Here is a 22,525-nt window from a genome sequence, read left to right on the forward strand (position 1 = left end):
CAGTATGAAATCACAGCCAGTTCATCTTTCATGTGGCAAACATTTTCCATATGTTTATAATGTGTACATGCAGTATGAAATCACAGCCAGTTCATCTTTCATGTGGCAAACATTTTCCATATGTTTATAATGTGTACATGCAGTATGAAACCACAGCCAGTTCATCTTTCATGTGGCAAACATTTTCCTATATGTTTACATTGTGTACATGCAGTATGAAACCACAGCCAGTTCATCTTTCATGTGGCAAACATTTTCCTATATGTTTACATTGTGTACATGCAGTATGAAACCACAGCCAGTTCATCTTTCATGTGGCAAACATTTTCCATATGTTTACAATGTGTACATGCAGTATGAAATCACAGCCAGTTCATTATTCATGTGGCAACATTTTCCTATATGTTTACATTGTGTACATGCAGTATGAAATCACAGCCAGTTCATCTTTCATGTGGCAAACATTTTCCTATATGTTTACATTGTGTACATGCAGTATGAAATCACAGCCAGTTCATCTTTCATGTGGCAAACATTTTCCATATGTTTACAATGTGTACATGCAGTATGAAATCACAGCCAGTTCATTATTCATGTGGCAACATTTTCCTATATGTTTACATTGTGTACATGCAGTATGAAACCACAGCCAGTTCATCTTTCATGTGGCAAACATTTTCCTATATGTTTACATTGTGTACATGCAGTATGAAACCACAGCCAGTTCATCTTTCATGTGGCAAACATTTTCCATATGTTTACAATGTGTACATGCAGTATGAAATCACAGCCAGTTCATTATTCATGTGGCAAACATTTTCCTATATGTTAACATTGTGTACATGCAGTATGAAATCACAGCCAGGTCATCTTTCATGTGGCAAACATTTTCCATATGTTTACAATGTGTACATGCAGTATGAAATCACAGCCAGTTCATCTTTCATACATGTGGCAGATGTGTTTTGCTTGCTTGTGTACTGTATACTCAGGAAGTGAATTTTACACGGTATCACACGTGGCACGTTTCAAAATCGGTTCTGATTTAATACAGGCAAATGAAAATACTTTCATACAGACAACTGTTGATCTAACTGAAGAGAACATTGCAGTTACTTCTACTGTACTGCAGTATCCAGCATTTTTAAATTTGAGGAACTTCAGTGATGAAAATGAAAAATGTGTTAAATGCAGGTTTTAGTGCCTAGTGTCGATTTTGGTGATTTTTTTATTAGTGTTTTAAAATCCTTTTTCATCTTTCTAATAATTTCAAGGTACAGGTTACAGTAAAGTGTCTTCATTTTACTATCATGGTTGGATATTTCCCAGGAAATATTTTGGAAATACCTGGAAATAATCGAAAATACCGGGAAAAATATTGGCGAATACAAGTTTCATGTGAACGCAACAATAGTTAAGTGAGCAATAATTACACTGATTTGCATGAAATAGTGTCTGCTTTCCAATCAGAATCAATTATAGGATAACTTACTGATTAGGTTTATCTAATTATTCATCTAATTATAAAAGTTCCTACCAGCCAGCTCTGCACCTATTTAGCAAGTCTTCTCCAACTTCGGGACAATACAAACTAATCTACGGAATAGACTTGGTCTGCACACAGCTACAAAACTGGTAATGTGCTACAGATTTTTGAGAGGATTAGTGGACATTGCCTAAGGTGGCCATATTTGCCTGACTGGAATCAGGGACATTTATTGCGTGACTGATATGGGGGAGGGGTCTAAGGGGATGTCCCCCTCCCCCATTAGAAAATTTTCAAGTGCCTAAGGTGCTTAGATGTAAAATGGTGATACTTAGAAGCACTTTTTAAATCAATTTTATTTTCAAAAATTTATGTAGCTTTTTCTTAGATCATAGATGAAATTTACTTTACGAAAGAGTGCTAGGCTAGATTGATCTAGCATATTCCACTTTACACTGGCCCGCCTGAAATACTGGTTAGTTCCGTTCTGCGACTGCACACTTGTATTTACTAATAATGTGGGATATTTTCGAAATTCCTGAACATTTTCACAAATCGGGGACATTTTTGGGGACACTTGTTCATCGGGGACAGCACACTGTAATCGGGGACTGTCCACGAAAATTGGGGACGTCTGGTCACCTTAACATTGACTGATGATGAACTTGCAACTAGAACATTTTTTGAGTAACTGCAACAAATCTTTCCAGACTGTAAACATTCAGATTTTTTTTTAGCCGCATTGCATGTACAGCATTGACTATGGTAAATGGTTTTCATGCAAAAAAGTTGGAGGAAAAGTTGAAAAGTTGTCAAGTTATAATTGAAACTGTCATACTCAGTATTGGTACAGTATTTTATAGGATTTACATACTGAAGGACAAGTTAAAATTATCTTTTTATTGTTTTGGTCATATTTTGGGGTTTTTAAGTTGCTGTTATAACACTTTCACATGAATAAATAAGTTGAAAGATGAAAAATATTCAGTTGTTAATTATTTCCCAGTATTTCCCACCTGTGGATAATATGTCCCGGACGGGCGGTATTTCCTGCACCGGTATATTCCAGCCAACCCGGTTTACCTTACAACAACTCTTCTAGATTTCATTAGTTTCATTATTTCCCACTTTTAACACAGCAAGCTTTTAACAAGCCCCAAAAAATGAAAATGGAAAGAAAAAAAAATATTGAAATTTTGACTTTGATTTTGCATAATTAGATCATTACTTGTAAATAATAAGGTACCGTATGAAACCGTGAGTGTCCAGTTGACAAGATGTATAGAATCGACTGTACTGTTACATTGCTACTCTACAGTACTGTACCTACAGTAATTAAGTTCATACCGGCCTGACCAAAAAAAAAGAGAAAAATTTAAGAAAGCTATCTAGTTATAGTACTATGATCAGAGAGAAAATTTATGCAGTTTTAATTTGAAAGACTTGGTTTAGTGGCAAAAACAACTGTAAGCATTTATATGGGAAACATTAATTAGACATTTTCTTTCATATGATGGAATTTAAAATGATATGATATTAGATCTATAGTAAAGGTAGGGAGGGGAGCTGTGCATGTTTAGGTGGGATCATTTGTTTTGATTTGGCCAGAAATTAGATCAAACTTGCTAATCTTGATGGCACTCGTGTCTAAAAGATATCAGGGTATAATGTTCTTACCTCTCCTCCACATTACAGTTTTCTATAGATCTAGTACTGGTCTATTTATTTGATAACATTACAATACTCTATGGGGACCTGCACATATCCGTACCATACCTGTTCAAGTGCCATACTACATACGGTAGTTCAACAAGCATCATATCCCCCACCCCCCCCCTTTTTCAAATTAACTGAATTTTTTTCCAACTGCTGATTCCCTACAATATATATATGTACCATGTATATATTGCCATGTCTCACGTACTGCCAAGTAGTTGACTTAACTTTGGATAAGAACGCAATAATAGTATGATCATAGATCAACGGCTAGATAATATTTTAATAAGCACATCTAAAACTCAAACCTCTTTGATCAACAGTTTGGAGTGATGTGGGTAAGGGCTGGTAACTTAACACGATATATGGCAATGGCTTATCGTACGTACGATGTATTTGTGTGTCCGCCGCAACCAACATCTTAAATGGCATTCCCAATTGACTATGTACAGTATCCTCTATATACTGTTTACTAATATTTGCATTGAAGACAATTAGCAAACATAGCAGTGCAATTTATTTATGGATTTTTTCGAACCAGGAACCTAAATAGAGCTCTCTGAAGACTGATATTGACTCACTCACTGAGCCCTGAGTCTGTCAAAGACAACTATACATGTGTTGTTGGCCTCCATTTGAATACATTAAATTGTTGACATACCCTCGATGGTTCCACTTCAGGATATCATGTACTTATGCATAGATACTACTGTTCATTTGGAACTACTTACTTAATTCTTAACACTTTTTAAATTTAAAAAAAAAAATTATTTACTATGGTTAGGGTTCTATTTTTTATCATTTAGTATTGGGTGTTGATTACTATCTGTTTTAGGCTTTTACAATAATTGTCTTACTGTACTTTAGTTTCTCATACTTATTTATATTTAAACATTGACTATGATTTAATCTATTTTACTATTTACATACTTCTGAAATTGTTTTGGACTACTGTATATGCGTTGTAGTGTTTAGTATCGTTTAGTATGGGTGTGTTTTTTTTTTATATTGTTGCTTTTACATTTTTTTTGCCTTATTGGTTCTATATATTTAATATTTTAGTTTTTGTTACTATTTGTTGTAAAGCGCTTTGAGCAGCTTTGCTGATTATGCGCTATATAAATATTACTTATTATTACTATTATTATTATGATATTATTGCAACATCAAAAGCCAGTGAACCCATGTTTATTTTGCTAACAAAATTGATCTGCCCTTACGAAAGCTAATAATTTGTCCATTATTGTAGCTAAGTTTACTGGCTTAACTGAACACTTAAATTTCAAACAGAGTATATAGTTATAGGCTCTGTAGGCCTAACCTACCAACTTTGCATGCAAGAATTTGTGAACAGAACTTCTTTCTCTTTGGTCATTAAGTTCTAAATAAGGGTTATTTTATGAGTAGCTCATTGAGCCATTTTCAGCAAAAAATGTCAAAATTTGCTGATTATCAGTTTGATTCTAAGCAAAACTTTCATCACCATCTACTGTGCATATTTATAATAAGTCATTCTGCCAAATTCATGAATAGAAGTCTCTACACTCGTTTCAAAAAAGACTCCCAATTTTATATTACCTTTCCTTTCCTTCCTATGTTTGTTTCCTGTTCTTTCTTCTTCTTCATCTTCCAGTGAAACTTTTTCCCTCTTCTTTCTTTCGCTATATTTTCAGCACTCGATGCATATGGTAAGAGACCTGCTGGAGTTTTCGTCGGCAATCTCGCTTGGATCGGCCATTTTGACGAATGTAATGAAATTCCAGATTTCCAGTACTGTCTTCTCGATTTTAATATTACTGAACCAGTAGATCATCTTCAGGAAAACAATGTGGTAAATAACAACCTTATTCACAATATTTTCTATCAATTTTTTTTTACGCAGTTGATCTTGGCATGCGTACGTAAATACTAGACTTTTGAACCTATAAGATATGGTCTTTGCAGTGGCGAAGAGGGGGCGGATGCCCCCCCCCCCTGACTGACTCAATTGGACTGCTGGCGCCCTTTTCAGCTTTTTACCACTTTTTACTTATTCGTGATTATGGACTTTTTTATTGCGCTCTCAAATACCTATTGACACTTGTCACATTTTGTTGGTGTAATTTTCTGACAAAATGGCGATGACACCTAATTATTCTTCGTTTATCTGCAAATTAGCAAGGCCCGGAAAGGGTCATTTTCCGGCGATCTAGGGTGTATCTGTACTCCAAAAATTTCTGTACGCTCCACGCCAACCTGTGGTGGCGCTCTGCTTAGATAGTGTCGAAATGGCCCCTACAGACCATTCTCGCCCCCCCCCCGACCAAATACCCCTAGCTCCGCCACTGGGTCTTTGTTTTTTTCTTGCCGGAGCCGCAAGGAACTTACAGTATGCAATGGCGATGGCGTTTGTGTATGTGACACCCTCTCGTAAAAACACGGTTTCTCAATAAGTTCATGGTGGATTACCTTCGTGATTGGTATGTGTTTGTCGTCTTTATATTGAGGACAATAACCCCTATGCTTTGCTGTGAAGGTCAAAGGTTATTTGATGTCAACAGATATCAAAGTCTGATAACCTTGAAAATATGATAATTGAAAAAGTACATGCATATACCTCTCATTGCATTTATCGTCACAAAGGATATTGACCTTCTCTTAGTCTCCAGTCTATATGCATATGGCATACTTTTCTATCTTTGTAAACAATACATAAGTGGAAATGTCCCCCCACCCCCCCCTTTCCCTCCTCCATTAATTTACTTATTCTTTTCTGAAGACACAAACTTTTAGAAAAAGAAAATAGCAAACACAAAACCCTTTAAAAGCAAAGATTTGTTTATATTTCTGTAGATGTGGTATTTTTTATGAAAAAGTCGCCCAGGAAAGAATCTGGGCACGTAAACCAAACTACAGAAAGACTGATCCGCTCTATATCCCAGTCCCCTTGCATCGGGACTGTGACTGTGTGATCATCGTCAGGTGTGCATCACCATTCCCCTCGAAAAGAACAGATACTAAACATGATCTTAGCCAAAAGGCCGAGAAGATGTGGTATATTTAGACAATTAGTCAGAATGTAACTAAATTTGAACATCGACCAGAGAGAGAGAAAGAGAAAGTCTGAAGTTTCTAACATGTTGAAGGAGAATATTATAAGATATGAGAACAAAAGCTTTTCTCTTTTCATCAGGTGTCCATGCAGTATGGAATGTGTCTTCCTAATAAATGTACCCCTGAGGATGTCAGAAATGGCTTTCAGATGTTTGTCCGTAAGTTCTCATATAAGTCTTATACATTAAACTTGTAGCTCATTGTATTCAAACAATGAATATTCATAGAGGTTATTTATATATCATTGCATGTTGCTATTTTGTTCATCATTCTTTGCCAGCAATGTTGTCGTTTTTTTTAAGTTAGAACTTAAATACAAAAGTTTCAATTTCACAGAAACAAAATATCTCCAAATTATTTTTTAACTTTTAAATCTTTGTCAGCAAGTTTCATCAAATAATGGATGATAGAAATTTGCTGGTATTGTCAAGGAAAGTTACCACTTGACCTTGCTAAAGTGCAGAATCAACTCGTTTGATTCCGACTTCTCATAAAAAAACGTAAAATTGTGATATCCAGGGACTAAGTTTACAGCTTATACATTTAGCATCTATCTATACATTACTTTGTAAATTTGACAATTCCATTCAGAGTGAAAGATTAAGATTATCATTGACCTAATGTAATGATGATACAACACATTACAAAATATGGTACAACACATTACAAAATATGGTACAACACATTACAAAATATGGTACAACACATTACAAAATATGATACAACACATTATTACAAAATATGATACAACACATTATTACAAAATATGATACAACACATTATTACAAAGTATGATAAGAAACATCACAAAATATGATACAACATATTACAAAATATGATACGACACATTACAAAATATGATAAAACACAATACAGAATATGATACGACACATTACAAAATATGATACGACACATTACAAAATATGACACAACACATCACAAAATATGACAACACATTTCAAAATATGATACAAAACATTACAAAATATGATTCGACACATTACAAAATATGATACAACACATTATTACAAAATATGATAAGACACATGACAAAATATGATACAACACATTACAAAATATGATAAAACACATTACAAAATATGATACCACCCATTACAAAATATGATACGACACATTACAAAATAAGATACCACACATTACAAAATATGATATTACACATAACAAAATATGATACAACACATTACAAAATATGATACATTTTACAAAATATGATACGACACATAACAATATATAATAAAACACATTACAATATATGATACAACACATTAGAAAATATGACACAACACATTATTACAAAATATGATACAACACATTACAAAATATGATACGACACATAACAGAATATGATATGACACTTTATTACAAAATATGATACAACACAATACAAAATATGATACAACACATTACAAAATATGATACAACACAATACAAAATATGATACGACATATTACAAAGTATGATACAACACATTACAAAATATGAAACCATACTTGAAATTCTTACGATAGGAAGGTGTAATAACTTGAATCATGCACAGTATTAAATAATAGAGGTATTTTCAAAACAAGAAAGATAGAGAGGGAGAGAACTGCACTTTGATCAAATATAGTTTTTAGAAAGCAAGGTGTGTTGTACTGCACTCTGGGCAATTATCCTTCTGTCATGGTTGCTTAACAAATCCAATAAATCCAATAAAGTTTATGTAAAGCCAGAGAAAGGGACAAAAGGGGGGGAAAATTTTACAACTGTAATATCTACATGCAGCACAAGCTCACAGGAAATACAGTCAACTGCCCTTATGTATGTCAGACCAACGTTGGCCTTTTTAAGTACAGTCCAGTATAGTAGAGTACAGTACAATACTGTACAGTATAGTACAAAACAGTACAGTATAGTACAGTACAATGTAGTACAGTATAGAACAGTAGGCCTACAGTATAGTATAGTATAATACAATACAATATAGTACAATACAGTACAGTAGGCCTACAGTATAGTATAATACAATATAGTATAGTACAATACAGTACAGTATAGTACAAAACAGTACAGTATAGTACAGTACAATGTAGTACAGTATAGAACAGTAGGCCTACAGTATAGTATAGTATAGTATAGTATAATACAGTATAGTACAATACAGTACATTATATTACAATATAGTACAATACAGTACAGTAGGCCTATAGTTTAGTATAATACAATACAGTTACATACATAGCTCCCAACTCTTGAGAAGGCAAATGCTGGTCCATGCTATGAATCGCGGTCCTGGGGGAGGGGTATAAGGGAAGGGGGTGTGAATTTTTTTTAATCCTGGTGATGCCTACATGTAAAATGGTGGCACTTAGAAAGGCTTTTGTCACCCAAAATTTTCCGAGAAATATGCATTTTTTTGTGTAACATCAATAAATTGAATAGTAGGTGATAATTCATTCTTTCCTGTGGCATGAAAATGTTCGCTGCTCGCCCCAATGAAAAGAAATATAGGCTAATTTGAAGTTCAAATGATGCTGTAAAGGAGGTTTTATACTCTATTATTGTATCTCTTTTTTCAAGTCAATCAGAATATACATGCAGTAGAATCGGTTCAGAGTCAAACCCAAATGTCAAAAAATGAAACAACATTCCATAAAAAATGAGAAACATCCATAATTCACTCCCAACCCAGACTTGGTTGTTGTTATCATATAAAAACATTTAATTCTCGAGTTCTTTTGCCATAAATTATGCATATATACACTGTAGGATGATATAATTACTTCGTCGAAATTATTCCAGTATGCAGTATGAACAGGTGTTGGTAGACTCTGACCATAAGACTCAAGGAGTTAATTGCCACCAGTGTGATCCTTTTTGTAGTAGCCAGCTGCTAAAAGACAGTCTGTTTTGCATGGGATGATTGCTAAAGAAATGATGGTTGCTTGTAAGTCAAAATTTGATGCAGTTTTTTTCTATGTATACTTCACAATTACAATACGGGTTTTTCGGACGATTGCCCGGGTCAGCGGGTTTGGGTGTTAGAATGCGGGTCCAACTCGCGAAATGCAGGTCAGTTGGGAGCTCTGAGTATAGTATGATACAAGATAGTACAGTACAGTACAGTACAGTACAGTATGGTACAATACAGTACAAAACAATACAGTACAATACAATGCAGTATAGTACAATATAGTACAGTAGGCCTACAGTACAGTACAATACAATATAGTATAGCACAATGCAGTATAGTACAGTGCAAAACACTTTAGTACAATACAGTCCAATACAGTATAGTACAGTACAATACAGTATTGTACAGCACAGTGTAGTACAATACAGTACAGTATAGTACAATATTGTATTGTACAATACAATGCACTACAAAAAAAATGCAGTACATTATAGTACAATACAGTATAGTCCAATTCAGTAAAGTATAGTACAATACAGTGTAGTGCAGTTGAGTACAGTACATTACAGTACAACATTTAGCAATTTATGTTTCCTATTGCATTATCCAAGCAAATGTCAATTGCAGGACGTACAGAATCCTTATTTCCAATGCTCGACTCATACTTTAGCTTTATAGTTTATGATCCTGGCATATTGGGAGAATGTTCAAGGTTAAAAGTTTAAAATAGAAGAAGAAAGAATTGTCAATGCTATTTATACCATAAAACAATTGTAGGTCACTTTATACCTATCAAGTATACACCAATACATACGTAACTTCCTTCCTTTTAGAAGCGATGAAAAAAAAAAAATAGTCTTTCTGCTGGGTGAAAATATATTGACTTTTGCAGTACTAACGATACAGTAACCAGGACTTTTGTACTTTTAACATTATAGGCTATCAAATCGATTCAATTTTATAGTTAGATTCTTCTGGATGTGCCTGATGAGTACATTCACATCAAGCCTAATATGGTTTACAGAGGGATATGAAAAAGAAAGGAAGTTATTCTGGAAATTATCCGTGGCATTTAAGAACCAAAAGTTTTAATACAATTAACCTTGAACATTTGAAACCCTCAGAGACAGTAAAGACAGAAATCATTACAGTAAAGTCAGTCCTATAACATGCATGATATGTTGCAGAGCTGTCAAATACGGCTTCTCATGTAAACCGTGCTCGCAGAGAATGTGTCTTGAAGCATGTTACATTAATGTTTCAACATCTGTTTGCTGTTTTGTCCGACCGGTTTCTCAAACAGAGAGGAGAATGAAGAAACTGCCCAACCTGTGTAAAGTTGCCAGAGGAACGGTGGGCAACGTTTAGTCGCTAATTATCTAATAGTTACTGAATGAGTGGTAAAATCCATGTATGTTTGTTATTCGAATATGTCACCCTATGTGTGAATCACAGGATTGTGCAGGTAGCTCGCCCAGAAGTGTCCGTCAGAGATTCCTCAAAGGAATTCGCAGCGATTTCAGAGACCGCAGCTTGTCAATTGATTTGTGGCACTACTGTAGATAGGACGCATATGACAAAACCCTCTGTTGATTTAGGCCCTGGCTGGACATCCCCCTCCCCTCCCCCACCCCCCATTGGTATTGAACAATTTTGCACTGTACCACACTGATAGTCCAATATTACACCAGTATCGCACGTCAATGCTTCGATGCTTGTTCAAGCTCTAGAGTACATTTATAATGCAGGGAATATATTTTAATGTCAAAAATCAATTTGAAAGTATTTTCCGGTGGCTTTAACCTATAGGAAGTAGTTTTAGCTTGGGTAAAATGTGTTATATCAAGTCTCACTTTTAGTTTCTAATTACTCATGGCTTAAAGAGCTAGTATTCATGGAGATCTTAATGAACACTAACATGTAGATAACTATATTTAATATTAGAATAGGTGATCGCAATAAATAATAATGTTCACAGCAGTACATGTGAACAAGGAAATAAGGACGCAACCAGCTAGTTGAATTAAACAGGGTTATATTAGAAGTTCATTTGGCTAGATATCTACTGAATAAAATGAGTGTGTCAGGGGGGAGGGAGGGGGGGGACAAAAAGCCTTATCAAGCCATTGCAGGTTGAATCACTGAGTCAACTGTGTGAAAGTTTATATCTTATTATGTCCTCTTTGACAATGGATGATAGAGGATGGGATGTTCAGGAAGTTAATCAGCCCACATATTTACATCTCTCCTTGAAGGGATGTTAAGCTAGAGAGAAAATGAAAACAATATGACATCATACTCATCGTTACTAAAACAGATATGACAGGTGTTATAGGCTTTCTTACATAGAGAGTGTGACATATGAAGGTGAAAGTGAAAATGATCGAATGAGACTTAGAAGTTAGAAAAGTATGTTATTTATGTTGATGGCTTGCTTATAAAAAGAAACTGTTAGTAATCTTTCTGGGAAGTGTGATGTAGGAGACTAGGAGGACTTCCTTGTCTGTGCTAGTTGCTAAGGAGATTGTAAAGGTGAATCTAGGGTGAGGGTAAGGGGAAGATAATGGTTAAATGGGAAAAATGAGCTCTGTTATAATAACATACAAAACAAGTTTTAATAAAATAATTAGTTTGATTGGACATATATATATTTTTTAATTGTGTTGTGTAAAATCATTCCGTTCCCTTAATATCTTAGACCCTTTTTGGTTAATACTTATCTAATGAAGAAATACACTCAACTATCACCTGTAGCTAATTATATGATGGAGATCTTTGTGGTGAACGATTCTCCCAAACACGTATCTTGCTCAGTTTGAGAGATGTCACAGTTTCAAAAGTCGTGTCTGGGGGGCTGCCTTTTCGTCAGCCTAGAATATGGTAGTTCCACAAGGAGCTGGAAACCTGTTGTCATATCCAAGATCATGAATTATTCATATGTTGTCCGATAAACAAGTCCCATCATGCATCATTCTATGTAGCGCATGACTTGGAGATGATTGAGGAGTGAGAAAATATAGAGAACGTAATTTTTTACACACATACTGTTGCTGAAGTCTCAACTTACGTACATACATACATCCTACCGTCTAAGGGTGTATTGTGAGAACTGCTATTTCGGGAGCCTAACCAAGCTGTGCGCCTTTGCATTAATACTAATACTACAAATAAGCAATCCGATATAACACCTGTCTACTAATAATCCATTTATTTATCTTTACATCTCGATAAGGGTGTCAGTGAACATTGTTGACACTGAAACCAATGTCAGTAAAAGGTCATGTTAGATTATTTTTGGTCTGCATTTTTGCAAGAAAATCTTTTTGATAGGAGAACATTGATTCAATAACCCAAGAAAATCATTCAAATGTCAAGCATGAATGATGGCTCAAAGTTGGCATGTTTAGTCTTGCTCAAGAAAATCAAACTTCTTAAGTTAAGAAATAGCATCTTGGAAATTGTTCACAGTAACGTTGTTAATTTCTGGTGAGCTTTTAAACATATGATGACTTTGAGCAAGTTTATTTTGTACTTTAAGCAGGTCATTATTTACCTTACAGCAGTCAGTCAGTCTGTCAGACATTTTGTTTTTTCTCTGCCCCTCTGGGAAACCATCCAGAGGAGGGTGAGTGGTCACCTCTTTTAAATTTCTAAGACCCGGGAACGGGCTTCGTTTGACCGAAAAATGGTTCCATGGAAAGTATCTCAAATCTTTGTCACATTACAGTAGGTCGAGATCATTCATTTCATTCTTGCATCGTGTTGTCGTTTCACTTCGTCATCATCCTCCTCCTTCTCAGATTCCATCCCCGGTTTCGACTTTAAAGACCGCTTGCTCATCCAGCACGAGCCTTGGTGCACGGCGTATGGCACACAGTACAGTGCGGGCTTCTTCATCGCTGTGTGAGTTCATCGCCATTATTTTCATTATTTAATAAGACGAACAGTAGTAATGTATGTTTGAATGTGGACATTTCAATATTATTTTACCGTACCTACGAAACCTGCCTGCAATCACATGCAGTGACAGCCACATTTCATCTCAGTGTCTGTACCGCATCAACATTGTGAATTTATTGTTGTCATCTAAAAAATATGGAACCACTAACTGAATATTTAGCCAGTATCTCATAGCAAAATGCTGTGTGCAAAGTGGTCATATTGCTATAAAACAAGCCCAAATATGTATACTGGTATTTATAGTAAAGTTAGTTAAAGAAGAAATCTGGGAAAAAGGACGTTGCTATGCCAACAAATGGTTAATGTGTACATGCTGCATGTGCAGAACTCAGATGAACTCATAGCACATACAGTATGTATACAGTTAAGTTGCTTCTTTTTTAAAATCATAGTAGGCTATGTATAGTAAAGATAGTGAAACACACACTAACTGTGCGTCCTAAGTTTATCCTTGTAAGCATTAAACGGTGGAATGTTTACTTTTATATTGCATGTAATTGGTCTGTTCTTTTATTTTGCATTATCAATCAAAGCGAGGTTTTGCTCCTTTAAAGATTTGATAGGAGGCGAGGGGGGGGGGGTGGGAGGTGGGGGACGGAGTTAGCACTAATTTTCAAAAGCTATCGTACCGTAGGTCAAACAAACCATGGCAGTATTTGTAAGGTTATCTGGTTGGTATTTTTTAACAGGAATAATAACTGTTTTCTTTGAAACTTTAACTTTACAGTACCTCTCTGAATGCTAATCTCCTTTCATTTTCATACCCTAAAATAAATACTGCTCCCTAATTGTTTTCTTTTCTTAATTTTGGAGCTAATTTAACTCCAGTCGAGTTTCTTCTTCTCTTCTTCTTCTTCTTCTTTTTCTTCTTTTAGTTGATTTGTTCTTCTTATATTTTTCAGTTTTATTGCTTGGTGTTGTTCAAAACAGACATGCTGTAATGTGCCAGAGAGCAAACTGTAATATTCTGGACTACTACTGTCGCTTAGATTTTGTCAGTGGTAAAAGTACATAAATGTTTTTGCTGCCAGTGAGAAGTGGGTGGGGTGGGGGGGGGTGGGGAATCATTAAAATGACCAAAATAGCCTCTTCAAATTTTGGCAAAATACTTTGAGAACTTCTCATTTTTTGTTGCCCTTTCATTATGATAAAAAATTGAGATGGCATTTTTAATCTTATGTAGTATAGGACACTGAAATCTCTTGATTTTTTCCCCGCCCTTCTCTTACGTAGTGGGTTTCGCTCACAATAAGATGATGCAATGACAATTTTTGTTTCTTACATTCCTGCCAAACTTCTTTTCTCATCTTTTGTTTTTTACTCTTGTAGCACACTTTCATAATTAATAATTTAAATATTAGCAAATGGCACTGGTATCATCCTCTGTCTGACTTTTGCTGCTGATGTTGTAAGTTCCCCTCCCCAACCCCAACCCCCCCCCCCAGCCTTACCTGCGCCCTCATTACTACACCAGTGACTATCAAGATATGAGTTATTCCTAATTCTTAAATTCCAGAGTTTCCCTCGGTTTACTGTTCCTCGTGGTGGTCTCATCCTCCATCTACTTCTCATGCCAGGAGGCTCAGGGATTGTACGCTAGAGATTCTTCTGTTAACACCCAGACCAACCACCCAGATCATGATACAAGCATTGCTAGCAGCGACACAAGCCATCTTATATGTGCCACCACCTCCACAGCCATCACCATCTCGACTGGAAGGCCCAGTTCGACCAGGCAATCTTCCGGTAAAATGCTCCTCAGGGAGATTATTTTGGGGTTGTGTATTTAAAAGGAATATATTCAAGTGACTTTGCAATTCCACACACTTTGGCTGTCATTTTATGCTACTTAAAAATTAAATTAATTAAACTTTCCGACCTCTTCTGTAAATGAAAAATGAGCAGATTTAATGATTTAAGTTTCTTGCTTTCATTTATGTTAATAATAGACGACAGCAATATCTGTTCATGTTTTGTTAATTTTTGGCAAACTATTCTTCAAAATGTTCTTCTTCTCATGCTTTGTCCAATATTTCTTTTTTCAATATATATATTTTTTTTTAAATTTCGTCTTCATCTATATTTCTAATTCCACAGCGAGAGGCGACAGCAAGTTAGACAGAGTCATACACAGCTTTGCGTTACCTCGGAATATACCCATCTTGCTTTCGGGGAACACGCCGAACGAAACCATCAGCTGCCTAAATGGGATGCGTGTGATCAGTCTACTGTGGGTTATATTAGCTCACACGTTCTCATTCATTGGAACCTTCTCGGAACCTTGTAAGTACATGCTCTCGCAGTAAAAAAAAAAAAAAAAAAACCTCTTGCAGTTTATAATTTGTAAAATCAAGCAATAGTACCAAGGGATCTAACAACACAACTAATGTGCGATCTGCTCGATATATCGTTCCTTGAGGAAACATTGGTTGTTGGTTGATCAAATACCAGTGAAAATAGCATTTACCTACGTTGTTGTATACACTATAAATGGTGTGTGTTGACCCCCAAATCGTACTTTCGATATGCAAAATAATCGCAAGACCAACTTTGAGTAGATTTTGTTGTCCGAAAGAGAAACTTGTTTGTAATCTACTGTATGCTATTAAAGTCGCAGATGAAGCTAACTTTAGGTGGTTCTTCAAGTACGTATATATTGACTGTTGTGGTTTATAGCATAGAAGAAATGAAACCAAAACCTGTCATTGTGATGTGACAATTGATAATCAAACCTGCCACAGCGAAAGCGAAAATGTTCGCTTGCTGGTTGCTCATCAACTTATAAACGAGCAAAGATTTTGTGTCCCTCATTCCTCTTCTCTCTCTGTCAATGTTGCTCTCAATGGTACGGAGCTGGAAAGTGCCATCAACATAAGAAAACTTTGCCCCAATAAGTCAACATTTTTCTGATTTTTGATAAGATATTATCTTGTGATCTTAACAATTTACTAAAAAATGTCAACTTATGGGGCAAAGGTTTTCTTATGTTGATGGCACTTTTAAGCTTCCGTTACAATGGCGATATTGACTCCGAAACCTCCTCACCCCAAAGTGAACAGTTTTGCAATGTTAGGATTCTGCAGATGTTATTTATTATCAACTTTATCTTCTCCTATTCAAGTAACATCGGTCTTGACTAAATTGGGGTTTCGATTTTTGAAGGGTAATAGCTGACTTGTGTGAAAGTATTTCTCACTTATTTTTCAAAGTTTGATTCCTTTTTGACAAAATATGTAAAATAATACATAACTATCTTTCATTTCTATGTTTTTTCATTGTTTTCAGATAATCGTAATACGGGCCAGTCATGGTTTTGTAGATTCATGTTCCCTATTATCTCCAATCCTCACTCATCGGTAGATTCATTTTTCTTTTTCAGGTAAGTAAAGAGCATCGGCTTTTTCAATTTTCAGAACGTGAAACAGTGGAGAGAGCAGAAAAAAAGTTTGTTTTAAAAAAGGCATTTCTTTCACTAGCAGATACAAATCCCCCAAAACCCAGACATAAATGCATTGGTGAATCTTTCAGGCTATTGCTATCATACATACATAATATATCATATATCATATCATACATATATCATATCATACATATAACATATATGTATCACATATGTCATATCATATATATATATCACAAATAACATATATATATACACACATATATATGCACATATGTATATCACATATATATATATATATATATATATATATATATCATATATAACATATATAAAATATCATATCATACATATCATACATCATATCATATATCATACATAATTTAATATTTCATAAATACATACATACAAATGCATTGATGAATCTTTCAGGCTATTGCTAACAGTTATCCAAAGATGGTTTTATCGCCCCCTCTGTTGTTTGTCTTTGTTTGGTCTGCAGCGGACTATTAGTCACATTTTTAACCCTGAAGCAGATGAGGAAGACCAAAGGAAAGATACGATGGGTATGGTTTTACCTACACCGCTATTGGAGGTAAGGCGATCCAACAACATGGATTCCGTTGACAAGAGTCAACGTTTTTTCGTTCTCCTAACGGTTTCTACCTCGTAATCACGGTTTAACCTGCGAATGAAAGTGAAAAAATTAGCAAGAGTGTCTTCTTTTAAGAAGTGAAATGATTGTGCTAATTAATATAAAACTTTATGGAAATATTCAAGTAGTAATCCAACTACAACCTGTGGAGGTATTTGTCTGAAAAGGATATTGTTGGATATGATATTATATTTATAATACATTGCGAATCAAACGTAGGGCAGGTTGCTTGAATATCACTTTAATGAGGAATGTAAAAACATATGAGATTTACAGTAATGCTCAGTAAAAGCAGTGCCAAATGTGTGTGGTTTTACTAACTTTCTCTTGCGAGGAGATGGAAGGGTGAATTATGTCCTCTAATCCTCCTCTTACTTCAAGTATCCTCCTCAAGTCGTCCTCATTCCTCATTCCTCCTCCTCCTCCTCCTCCTCCTCCTCCTCCTCCTCCTCCTCCTCCTCCTCCTCCTCCTCCTCCTCCTCCTCCTCCTCCTCCTCCTCCTCCTCCAGTCTTTCTCCTTCTATCCTCTACATCCTTCAGTCAGGTTCCTCCTTCAATATTTATCTACCCCTTGAGTCCTTTTCCTCCTTCAGTGCTTCACTTTTGCTCCTTCAGACCCCTCTTTCTGTCCTCCTTTCATTCCTCTTTCATCCTCCTGCCTATTCAGTCCTTGTCCTCTTTTTGTTCTCCTTCAAGCATCTTCCTCCAGTCCTCCTTCTTCAGTCTTCCTCCTTCCTTCCTCTTCTTCCTCCTCCTTCAGTCTTACTCCATCAATCCTTCACCTTCATTTCTCTTCTTCCTCCTCCAATTCTTCTTCTTCAATCCTTCTCCTCCTTCAGTCCTCATTCTTCTATCCTCTTCCTCCTTCAGTCCTCCTCCTTCCTTCAGTCCTCCTCCTTCCATCCTCTTCTGCCTCCTCCTTCAGTCTTGCTCCATCAAACCTTCACCTTCGTTCCTCTTCTTCCTCCTCCAGTTCTTCTTCGACCATCCTCCTCCTTCAGTCCTCATTCTTCTATCCTCATCCTCCTTCAAGCATCCTCATCCTTCAGCCCTCCTCCTTCCATCCTCTTCTGCCTCCTCCTTCAGTCTTGCTCCATCAATCCTTTAATCCTCTTCTTCCTTCTCCTTCAGTCTTCCTCCTTCAGTCCTCATTCTTCTATCCTCATCCTCCTTCAAGCATATTCATCCTTCAGTCCTCCTCCTCCTTCCATCCTCTTCTGCCTCCTCCTTCAGTCTTGCTCCATCAATCCTTCACCTTCATTCCTCTTCTTCCTCCTCCAGTTCTTCTTCGACCATCCTCCTCCTTCAGTCCTCATTCTTCTATCCTCATCCTCCTTCAAGCATCCTCATCCTTCAGCCCTCCTCCTCCCATCCTCCTCTGCCTCCTTCAGTCTTGCTCCATCAATCCTTCAATCCTCTTCTTCCTTCTCCTTCAGTCTTCCTCCTTCAGTCCTCATTCTTCTATCCTCATCCTCCTTCAAGCATCCTCATCCTTCAGCCCTCCTCCTTCCATCCTCTTCTGCCTCCTCCTTCAGTCTTGCTCCATCAATCCTTCAATCCTCTTCCTCCTTCAATCATCCTCCTCCTTCAGTCTTCATTCTTCTTTCCTCTTCCTCCTTCAAGTACCCTCCTCCTTCAGTCCTTTTCCTCCTTTAGTCCTGCTCCTTGAAGTCTCCTCCAGTCCTTCTCCATCGATCCTCCATCGATTTTCCTTCCCCTCTCTTTCCTCCTTATTAGACATCACATATCCTCTCTGCATTCAATCCTTCAAATAAAGGTCTCATTAAAACTGCTTTGATTCACTTCATGATCTTCTACGTGCACCATCTCTCTTCATTCTCTCCTTGAATTCCTTTTTAAAATTGACGATTTCATTTTTTTCTTCATCTTCCTCTAGATTGGCTCCACCTCTGGCTGTTACCATGGTCTTCTACACTTTAATCACGCCTTACTTTGGTGAAGGACCATTTGCTCAGATGTTGAGTGTCCGTCAGAACTGCCCCAAGTACTGGTGGACTAATCTACTCTTCATAAATAACTTTTACCCAGCAAACATTGGTAGTGAGGTAAGATACTAAGTACTACACATCTACTGAGAACAGAAACCGGAGAATTTTCCTGAATGTTTCATCGGTAGTGATATTATTCCTCTCGCAAAACATGTGACTAGAGATTAGGCCATCGGAGAGCCGTGAGTAAAGGACAACTCAGTCCCAGTCTTACTCACCCCCTGTCTCATGGTTAAACATAGGTCTCTGCAGGTCAATTTCTACTTTTTGCCATGTTGAATATAAGTTAGGATCCATCCCGTTTGCTTTGTTTTTGCAAGTTTGAGTCTTACCGTGGGTTTTCCTTTCGGCAGAGTTAATACAGTAATGTTTTTGTAACTCATTTATTTCTAATTCCTAGTGTAAGTATCAATCTAAGTTAAAGTGGGTTAACAAATTTGTGTATATTTGCGCCTTATAAGAACTGTGCATTATTATTATTATCCTTATGGATCCTGTCTTCTTGGAGAATCATTAACGTTGCTGGGTTAATACCCATTCTGCTTCTGCTATATTTTATGTATAGGCCCAAGGCTAGCATCCTGATAAATTTAAGATTTAAAAAAAAAAATTTATGATGGCCTTGATTTCTCAGCTCATTGCCTTAACTTATGATTTGGGAAAGATATTGCCTTGATCAAAATAATAGCAGAGATCTATGCCAAGTGTTTTGGTGTTTTTTTTTTGTGTGCAACTAGGAAACATCTGCTGAGTCGACATTGTCGTTTGAAAGTTACCTAACAAATCCATCCTGTTTGTTTCAAAGTTTTGCTATTGTTTCCATCCTGTAACAGTTTTTTGTAAATGTTGTCACGAAACGAATGAAGGCCTTTATACTTGAATTGTTTTTCTTTTACAGTGTATGCCCTGGGTTTGGTATTTGGCCAATGTTATGCAGTTCTTTGTCATTTCACCGCTCATTCTGATACCACTTTATTTGTAAGTATCGCTTACACCAGCAACATTTGTGCCAGCTTTGAATTTTCCTTCTACCTTAATGTAGCTGGTTACCTGTCATACATCATATTAAGATTGAAGCTAGTAACCAGACTGCAGATTATGGTACAAGGCCTAGGGGTGTTTATCCTCGACCAAGAGTGTCTCAATTAGTCGGCAGATTTGCCTAAGCAGTCGATGGTAATAACCACCTCAGCCGCAATCCTTATATGCAAAGTAGGCTAGTAGATACGTCAGTCTCCTCAAAAAAGTCTTGACGGTCTAATAGTTTCTCTCGGTGTTTGCCCGGGAGGAAAGTAGGCTTGCACGGTAAACCGGTTTTATTAACGAAACCGGTTTTGCTGATCCAATTTCGGTACTATTTTTTATTTTAAGAAAACCGAAAACAAACCGAAATGTGAATTACAAATACTGGAAAAAAACAAGTTGAAGCTTCCATCCATCATTTGCTGACTTTAGCTTCAAAAATATGCGTCTTAGCGATCGCGACACCTCTGTCAGAGATTTGAATGTTTTCAATGAAATTCGGGAAGGAAAAAAACTGGATTTTGAGCCAGATTTGTTTTTTTTGCTAGAAAAAAAACGGTTAGGGGTTTTCACAAAACCATGCAAGCTAATTTGAAAGGCCATCCGAATCACCCCTAGAAAATCAAATAATGATCAACAATCCTTTGACTAGCCACCTTCGAATCGTTTACACTCCCCGAAACATCTGATCATCTCGTTTTGCTTTCCAATGTCTGGGAATAACTTGACAGAGTCCAGTGCATTGAGGAAAGAATGCTGTGGAAAGCTATTTGCACCTTTCTAGCACTCTGAACTGCAAGCTTTACCAATGGCCATTAAACTATCTAGCAAGTTTTGTACACTATGATTGGGAGCTTAACTGATGACAAGCTTTAAATCATCTAGCAAATTTTAGCTTGCTAAAACTGGGCTCTGCATTGATGACTATTAAAGGGGTAGCCTGTGCCGACATCACAAAATTGCTGGAAATTTTCTGTAACATTAGCTAAGGTCAGATCCACATCCTCGTAAAATGGTGTATGGTGAAGACATGATTTTTTTTTCTTAATTTTGTGGCTTAGTTTGTTTTTGCATCTGGCAACAGTAGAGTGAATGATGTCATCACAGTAAATCAGCTGAAAATTTATTAGTCTGTCTTTTATAATATTTCACTCAATTATTCACAGAGGTAAACAAAATTTCTTACAAAAGATTCTGACAAATTTAAAATTCCAATCGAAAATCATATTTACTAAGACCTATCTCTTTACACCCGACCAGTTATCTTTTGAATTTTCCGCATGCAAATATATTCTTGCTTTTCATGAACGAAACTTAATAGTGGCATTATACAATGGAAAAAAGTTTGCTACTTTGTATGACCTAAGATCACTGTAAACAGGTTTTTTTTAGTTTGGGACGGTTTCCTTTTTATTTTCCCACAGCATTCCAAAGGTGGGTATTTTACTCCTCTCGTTTCTTTTGGCCAGTAGTGTTCTCACCACAACTATCCTGGCTGTAGTTTTTGAGTTTCAGGCCGTACCAGGGCTAGAGTAAGTATACACTGACTTTATAGTCATTATCATATTGCAAAATTCAATGACTTTATTTCATATAATTCCTCTCTTTTACCTGTCTGCCATATGTACATGCACTTCTTTCTACCATAGCCTGCACTGCAACCCCCCCTCCCTCCCCAGTTATCCTCCCCCCTCCCTCCCCAGTTATCCACCCCCTCCCTCCCCCAGTTATCCCCCACCTCCCCAGTTATCCCCTCCCTCCCCCAGTTATCCCCCTCCCTCCCCCAGTTATCCCCCTCCCTCCCCCAGTTATCCGCTCCCAGTGTTAATACAGCACCCTCTGGGGGAGGGAGGGGGATAATCATCATCGACAGATACAAATTCACTGGGATGAAATTTGTAATAATTTCAATTTTGTTTGTTTTCTAGTATCCATATTGGATCAAGAAAGTTTCTCATGTATTGATAGGTTTCATTTAAGTTTCTTAGTTAAATAGTTTTTTTTTTCATAGCATATCATAGCATATTGATATAGTGTTGTCTTTGTTGTCTATGCTATGTTTATTTAAATATCTCTGTACATGTTTTCGGTATGTTATTCAGAAAAGTCTTTGTGCAATTTTATTTCTGACAAATAGTCCTCTGTCATGACAGAACTGGAAAGTTTGATTGGTTAACCCCACACTCTGACAACATACTTGGATGAGTAGAAGAAAATTGCTGAATCAATGGAACTTTTTTCTCTATAATTTTCATAACCCTGTACAGAC

General features: G+C 36.5%; 1 protein-coding gene and 1 pseudogene across 3 annotated transcripts in view; one reads left to right on the forward strand and one right to left on the reverse strand.

The window, feature by feature from the left end:
• The window catches only part of LOC139964152 (O-acyltransferase like protein-like), a 48,856-nt gene that overhangs the window by 16,451 nt on the left and 9,880 nt on the right, over positions 1-22,525 (forward strand). For all 3 annotated transcript variants that reach the window (XR_011791856.1, XM_071965532.1, XM_071965539.1), the window contains exons 3-12: positions 4,876-5,033; positions 6,375-6,453; positions 13,010-13,112; positions 14,686-14,915; positions 15,267-15,452; positions 16,455-16,548; positions 17,072-17,164; positions 19,122-19,290; positions 20,132-20,211; positions 21,681-21,788. Coding sequence is in view for 2 of the 3 variants with exons in the window: in XM_071965532.1 (XP_071821633.1) it covers positions 4,876-5,033; positions 6,375-6,453; positions 13,010-13,112; positions 14,686-14,915; positions 15,267-15,452; positions 16,455-16,548; positions 17,072-17,164; positions 19,122-19,290; positions 20,132-20,211; positions 21,681-21,788 (1,300 nt within the window). In the remaining variant the exon portion in view is untranslated. The remainder of the gene's footprint in view (positions 1-4,875; positions 5,034-6,374; positions 6,454-13,009; positions 13,113-14,685; positions 14,916-15,266; positions 15,453-16,454; positions 16,549-17,071; positions 17,165-19,121; positions 19,291-20,131; positions 20,212-21,680; positions 21,789-22,525) is intronic.
• Positions 6,137-6,234, reverse strand: LOC139965858 (U2 spliceosomal RNA; annotated as a pseudogene).

This window comes from Apostichopus japonicus, chromosome 3 (assembly GCF_037975245.1).
Source record: "Apostichopus japonicus isolate 1M-3 chromosome 3, ASM3797524v1, whole genome shotgun sequence".
NCBI classification, from domain to species: domain Eukaryota; kingdom Metazoa; phylum Echinodermata; class Holothuroidea; order Aspidochirotida; family Stichopodidae; genus Apostichopus; species Apostichopus japonicus.